This window comes from Liolophura sinensis, chromosome 4 (genome assembly GCF_032854445.1).
Source record: "Liolophura sinensis isolate JHLJ2023 chromosome 4, CUHK_Ljap_v2, whole genome shotgun sequence".
In the NCBI taxonomy this organism is placed as follows: Eukaryota; Metazoa; Mollusca; class Polyplacophora; order Chitonida; family Chitonidae; genus Liolophura; species Liolophura sinensis.
The window spans coordinates 7,250,783-7,258,344 of NC_088298.1; the positions used below are offsets into that span (position 1 = coordinate 7,250,783).

General features: G+C 42.6%; 1 protein-coding gene and 1 long non-coding RNA gene across 2 annotated transcripts; both read right to left on the minus strand.

Moving 5' to 3' along the window:
* Window positions 1-1,518: 1,518 nt before the first annotated feature.
* LOC135464671 (uncharacterized) lies at window positions 1,519-4,114 on the minus strand. Its single transcript, XM_064742162.1, has one exon. The coding sequence runs from the start codon at window positions 3,889-3,891 to the stop codon at window positions 2,590-2,592; it is 1,302 nt and encodes a 433-aa protein (XP_064598232.1). The 5' UTR covers window positions 3,892-4,114; the 3' UTR covers window positions 1,519-2,589.
* A 326-nt stretch (window positions 4,115-4,440) lies between these two features.
* Window positions 4,441-6,013, minus strand: LOC135464672 (uncharacterized). Its single transcript, XR_010443676.1, has 3 exons — window positions 5,363-6,013; window positions 4,942-5,103; window positions 4,441-4,578 (listed from the first exon to the last, which is right to left on the minus strand). It is a non-coding gene; the product is annotated as an uncharacterized LOC135464672 (long non-coding RNA).
* Between the last annotated feature and the right edge of the window lie 1,549 nt (window positions 6,014-7,562).

The window sequence follows — 7,562 nt, forward strand, 5'->3', positions numbered from 1 at the left end:
TTGCTCATCTGACGAAATGTAAGTTCTAAAAACAAAGCATGTATGACCTCTCTGTTGTTGAACGATTTACTTCAACGCACAACCAGTCCATCAAACGAAAATGCAAACTTGATGTATCCACTTAAGCGCTTGTTGGACACCACCAGAGGGCTGGGCAGTAGTATCCCCCTTATCTGACTGATGTTAACAGACGCCAAATCCTCGACATGCGGGTAAATGAATGCATTGGCAACTTTTGACGATTTTCTGAGATAGGAAATGTCAAAGTCATTCTCTTCGTCCTTACGCGAAGTGATCTTTCCAATGTAATGGACATGGTTTTGAAATTCAACAAGAACAAAGTCATTTTATTCTGGGTCTCTGTCCAGAGGCGCATCAACAAGGAGGGAACTGTCCTCTTCATCGGAGGCTTCCGATTCATCGTGTTCTGTCATTTCGCCATCAGAGCTACTGCTACTGCTACTGCTTTCCGCATTTTTAGCACCCTTCCGTTGCTGAAACAAGGAGATCTTCCTGGCTCTAATGGATTTGCTCTTCATTTCTTCGATAGCTGATTTTTCAGGCGTATCTGTTGCTATCATGCATTTACCACGTTTTCGGCCTGTTTGACCTTTCCTCTCAGGGGCTTTTGGAAAGGGGGCAATGTCAGACGGACTTACAGGATTTGAGGTTTCCCCAGACTGACCAGGCGCAGCGTTCGAAACCGGAATAGGCGCCATATTTGGCGACTGGCCGCCCTTCTCCGATGGGTGTGGCCTATCCGTGACAGAGGACATCAAGAAATCTTCCTCCCCAAACACATCGCGGTCAAATGGACAAATTCCTGTGCACCGGAATGCCGACTTTATGTTTGTTGGCGTTGCAGCTCTGTCCCATGCTGTTGCCACAAGAGGCGGTAAGTCGTAAATGGACAGAGTCTGGCCCGGGTGGCTGAGCATCCAGCTGTCGGCTGCTTGGTTGTAGAATGTTTTAAAGGGACCAAAAACACAGCGATCTAAGGGCTGTAGCTTATTCGATGTGTGAGGCGGCAGGGTTAAGATAACGACGCCGTTTTCTTTGGCATAATTGAGACCATCAACAGACAGGTGTGAATCGTGGTTATCCAGAATGAGGAGAATTTTCTTGTCTTGAGTGGATCTGGTGTGTTGGACAAGATGTTTCAGCACTAGTTAGAAATTCTCACTTGTCATCCATCCTGACTTATGGACAAGACCAAGGGCACCAGCCGGAGCTCCAGACATCATGCGGGCAGCGTCCATGCGAACCCTGGGGAAGACGAAGGCTGGGGGTAGGGCATTTCCATTTGCGCAAATAATTCCCGCCACTGTCACAAGTTCTCCCCGTTCTCGAGATGTTGCTTGACCCACCTGATGAGCACCTTTATGAGCGATGACTTTTGGAACACGCTGCACTGTTGTGCACCCAGTCTCGTCCAGATTGAGTATTTCTGATTCATTGAAATTGTAGCGTTGAATGACTGCCGCAAGTTTATGTTGAAACACCTTTAGGTTTGTCCGGTTAAAACTTGTCATGCGCGCTAGGCTGGTCGCTTCAGGGCTACGGATACTAAGACTTTTGTTTCTGTGAAGAAAACCGGTTAACCAGTCTTTGCCAGCCATTTTGTTTGTTGCCCAGGTTTCAGGTGTTCTGATGTCATTCTGTCTTGCGTATTCATAAGCTAGCCTGCGCAAGGCCTTGGGTGTTAAGCCGTAGTACATGGCAGAGCATTTCAATAAATACTCCGTTAGTTGTTGTTCCATTTCCTGAGAAAACACCTGCCTGGTATTGAACTCGCCAACCTTGAACAGGAAACCTTTTCGAGCTTTGTCCACATAATCTTTCAACGTTGATTTTTTGACATCATGTAAATCTGCAGACTTTCGCAATGACAGATTGCCGTCAAGCACATCTTGTACAGCTCTCTCCATATCTACCGGCTTCACAACTCTCTCAGTTTTCCGTTTATACGTTCTAGGCATCCTGAGAGGCGTCTTATAGAAATTCTGCAAAACAAAAACATGAGTTGTAGGGATGGTTCGGACGCATGGGGAAGATTCGGACAGCTGTCCGAAGTATCCCCGCATGTTATTGAAGGAATAAAAATGGTCGAGTGGGAAATTTCCGCAGGACAGGGATACAGTTCTACACCTAAATCATGTCGCATGGGCACAGCTTTCAGGGGGTATGGTAGGTTTGTTGAACATCTAAACTTAACCCGTGCATACAGTTACAACGCACCGACGAAAATATACATCAGAAACGGGGAAAAATTAAAGTTTCCATACCTGTAGAAGTCGAAGACCTGTCAAAACTCCCCATGTGACTGTTGTTGTTGTTTTAACACTTGGCAACTATCTAACCAATCATAGATGTCGTGACAAGCATTGTTTGGCAAAAATGTGCAGTGTCCGAACTATCCCGCTGTACGAACCATCCCCGCTCTCCCCTACCCTTGTTCACCGTTATCAGTCATTTTGCCCGTTTTGGCGTGACTGTGACACAGTCCACTCATCTTAAATATATATCAAACAAGTGTGACACAAGGTGTGTTTTTAACTGTACTGAAGATTCAAATTGAATTTGAAGAGTTTATACACCATTGTTCTCCCCCTGACCACGCCCACGGCTATGGCCACGCCCACAACCACGCCTCCCACCACCCGTCTGACCACGCTGACTTCCTTTGCCACGACCACGTTTCACACGTTCATGTCCATCGCTGTCCTTCCTTGTTTCAGTGATAATCACAGTTTCATCCTGTTCTACATTTGGCATTACATCTGGGTTAGGGCAAACTGTGTCTTTAAAAGGCTCATCAACATACTTTCGGATAGATTTATATAAGTATTGTTGCCTCTGAAGTGGAAGACCAGGTGGAGCTAACACATCCGGTGCACCCCGTGGGAAGCTTGAATCTGACATGAGGATGTTGAACTCTGTTTCCGCAGATTCTGAGTGTTCCTTTACGAACACAGAGCCAGGATGAGCATCATCAAATCTGAAGTGCTGATACTTCTTTATTCCGGGTAATGGTTTACAGGAATTCTTGAAGAAGGCCTGCCAATCACTGACTGGAACGACAGTGGTGCCATCTTCATACCCAACGACCTGCGCAATGTTGACAGATGAGCTCTCATTCACCACAGTTTCTAATACACTTTGTGCTGGTACAAGATTGCGCTTGAAGGCCCTCTTCAAGAGACCAAAACACCAGTCTGGTGCAAATTTGGTGTGTCCGGCGATGAGAAAATTCAGCGAAACAGATTTGTGCAGACCGACAGCCACTCTCCACGCAAAATACCACAACACGAAACGGTTTTTCTTCTGTCCAGAGCAATTGTCACAGTGGAAGTGAGCGTCTGTTTCTCCAGTGCCGTAGTTGTTCAAGAAGTAGTGGAGGTAGGATATAACAGCATTTGATCCTTTACTGATTAGATGGGCTTCATCAACCAGGAAATTTACTTGCCGAGGAATGCCTTCACAGCACACTCCAAATAGCCCATATTTCCTTGGCACAAGAAAATATATTGGACCTGGCTGCAAGGGGTTACTTGGTAAGTGAACTTGTTGGGCGTAATCGAAGCTGTAGTGCATCATGATGTTTCTTGAACAAGGAGAATTCTGACAAAGTTCGGTGATGACATTTTCTTGGCAAGCACGCTTTGCATTGCCCACCATCTTATTGTAGAGTGATCGTTCCTGTTGAACTATGAACAGATGATTTTCTTGCTGTTTCACTCTTTCACACTTGTTTTCCTCATCCAAGTTAGCACTCCTGAAGATCAATGTGTTGTTCAGTTGGCATGTCCAGCAAAGATCAGTCATAGGTTTTGCCGTCACAATGAAGGGACACAACTTCTTCCAAAAGTCAAAAAAGTTGCTGGAACCCATGACTCTGTGATCTACTAGAGAAACAATCTGAATCAGATTCTCATTACTAATTGTGCATACATGGTGGCGTTAAAAATTTTAATCTATGTCTTTTATGTGGAAAAATACTTTGTCGTGCAGAAAACCGCATTTACAGCATTCATGGTACCATATGTTTTAATCACTAGATGCAGAAAATTGTTATGGAATGTCAACGCCATTTGTGAGAAAGTTGATGCCATGGACCCACTCACAACCGGTCAATGGTTTACCACAGGTTACCCCCTGCTTTCGTCCACCCATTTAACTGACATGAAATAATACTGGAATGGCAATAAACCCATCCAGGTAAATAATTGATTAACTGTGGTACGAACATCCATTTCTTTATTAACAGAAATATAAAATATTTTAAAATCATAATTAGCGGTTCCTTCAAGGGATTCCTTATAGCGGGAATACACAAACACTTTTGTGTGTGAAGATGGCAGCAGGTTGATGTCATCCTTCTTAAAGCCTGGGACTTTACCGGGCAACACAAGGGCATTTTCACGGGCATAATTGGTGAGAAACTGCACAGTTCGTTGAACATCTTCATACATGAAGGACCTAGTGTTAGATTTTCGGCCACCATTTCTCTTCTCCTTGGGCTGTAGACCATTTTCCTTGTAGTGCTTCAGAAGGCCGGTCAAGCGGTCCTGGCTGATACTGCAAGAATAGCATAATTTACACCTTAATAAATCTCATAATAAAAGGGAATCACTAAAAATTATGTTGGTCATGACTGCTTGGATTTATGCAACACCGCTTAGAAAAAAAAACACAGTTATTGAAAATTTTAGAACACAGGCCATAAAAGCCTTGCTGACTGGTTTTGCTTTTTTTCTGTCTTTTATTCAGGCTTGCTTAAGAAGATCACTGCCTTCCACATCATTGACATGTTGTAACCCTCAGCCCACCAGGAGATCCGCAGATCCGGATATACACCATAATGTATGCAGAACTTGCCAAATGTCAGTAGACGTTCAACTTTTCTTCTGATTTCAGTGCTGTTCTGCTCAATTTACTTACCAATGCAAGAACTTGAATGTGTCACGACACAATTGTTTTCCTTCCAATAAAATGTCCCTTGATGTTCACGTGGTTTCTGTTCTCGGCGTTTTGTTTTCATAGTCATATCGGATAAGTTCATGGCGCAGGAAATCTTTCCCAACAGAACAAGCATCTGGTCTCCTGAAAACACAAATTATATGAGAATGACAATACTAATCTCTGCTCTAGGCATGGTTATTGTCTTTCCAACTGGCGCATGGAACGTTGTTAATGACACTTGTCTTGTAAATAAACATATTTTTCAAAATTTCTATGTATCTTTTGTTTGTCGGATCCAGTTATCTTTATGTTGAATAACGTCCACTGAAAAAAGTTCAGAAGTCTGTTAACTGATTAATAATATAGATGTACCCTTTATAACCCAGTACGTGTTACTTACGAGGAATTAGTTCTCTCATATCACCTCTGCGCTTCATCATCTCCTCCGGAGGGAATAGACGATAACATGGAGCACCATTATCATACTTGCACGTGCAACTGAAATAATGCAGAAACACATTATTATAAAGGGTGAATTTGCCTGCAAAAGGGACAAATGATCAGGCATGTGGTTGAGGCCACTCCTACAGTAAACATTTGAGCACTGATATCACTCCTACATGTATGCTGGTACTAAAAAAAAAAAAAACAATCAAACAAAATCAACAACGTCCTGGTAGGCCTGTATATTAAACCTGAATATTAAGCTTGAATATTAAACCAAAATTAAAACATGAAGGCAATATCCTACACGCTGCATACACCTGATAGTAATACCTCCACGCAAGGCGCAGGTCAGCTGATCTTTGTTTACATTTTGATTGCCCCTCAGGTGGCGCGCGAAATTCTTTCTCTCGGCTGTCAGTCAGTCATAAATCACTCATTGAGGGGTTTGGCGTCTATGACCTGATTGTCTTACCTGAATTTTGTGGCTTTTCCCCACTCAGCTTGATCAATGCTATCCGCATGATCGTTTAATGTTTGTTTGGGTTTCAATCATTTCGTCTGTAACTATATCTTTGAAAAATTCATAGGGTGTTTTCAGGTAGTCCGGAAGACTTTGTTGTTCACCTAGGAATGTTGTGTCAGAGACAATAAAAGGTACGTCAGCCCACATTGGCTCATCTAACATTTGGCTCAACATATCCACATCTTCTCTATGGAGTCTGGTCCTCAGGACTGACAAAGGTATGTCATCTTGTTCATCAGAGTCATCTTTGAGCCTCTTCTTGCTATGCGCTTTACTCTGTTTGGCAGTTAAGCCTAAGCGGTTGCCCGGGCCCGGTGAATCACTTTCCTCTTCACTAGGAAGATATTCATCATCGGATGTGTCAAGCTCACTCTATTCAGTATCATTTGGGGATATAGCGTCCATAATATCATCAACATCAGAGTCTGTATCAGATCTGTGGAAAAAATAGCAAATGTTAAACTGAAAGAGGAAAGGAATGGCATTGGATACATCAGGAAACAAATAATATCTAGGCAAAAACGAACTGACAAGATGTTGGCGTGATGAAAATACACACATGCACTTCTTTTTGTCCGTTTCATATTTCAGGAAGACAGTCTACATAGTGAGTAAATATGTAAAACAATCTTTTATTTGTGTGATCTAGCATGCTTCGTCTAGCTTTGTTCTTACATTATAAAAACACAATCTTGAAGCCAGATAGCAAAGTCAAATTTTGTATTATGTCCAACGTATCATATGATACATTCCATCGGCCCTTTGACCAACGTATCACATATGATACAACAAAAATAAATCTTCTGCTAAAACCAAGTAAAGCAAAATAATGATATAAAACTGGCATAATATGTTGCATACACATTAGTATAGTACACGTGTTCATGATGATGATGGATTGAAAATTGTCCAAATGGCAGTGAAAACCAAACAGAGTGGTGACGGTAAACAGGAACTGCTATATAGCAGACGACAGGGATTGAGATAGAGGGCAGGTCAATTTGTACTTCCTCCAAGGGAGATAATAAAAAATCAGCTGAATTGAAATTTAGCTGGAATTGTCTCCCTTTGTTAGGGTTATTTAGTGGGGGCATCATATATGATACGTTGGTGCCTATAGGGTTAAAAGACCTCGCGGATATGCGCCTTAACCCTTTATGTGGCAACAGTAGATTGAAAACAAGAAAAAAAGTTTCCACCAAGAAATAAACTTTATTTGTGGCAAAGAACACCTTGCAGGGCTTTTTTTCACAATTTATTTTGTTTATTTTTCCAGATTGTAACCATATGGCAACATTGCGCAGAACAGTCTTTGTCCCGACGAGTCTTTGTTTATGTACAGTTCATGGATTTTGGCTCGAAGTATGGTGTCTTTGTTTGTCATATAACACCGTGCTATTTAGAGTTTGATTGGCACATTTAATTCTTCTCTGTGGAGGTTTTCACATGGAAATCCAGGAAGCAATTTCTTTCCTGAGGCCAGCAAAGCAACACGTCACACTTGCTGCATTTCATGCGCGACCAACCGCTGCGGCAATCGACCCTTGTCAGTGTGCATTGGCCAGTGGGCGACCGCATCATAGCGGACATCCTCCTGTGGTCTGAGTGCCACAGGTCGTCTGATTTTATC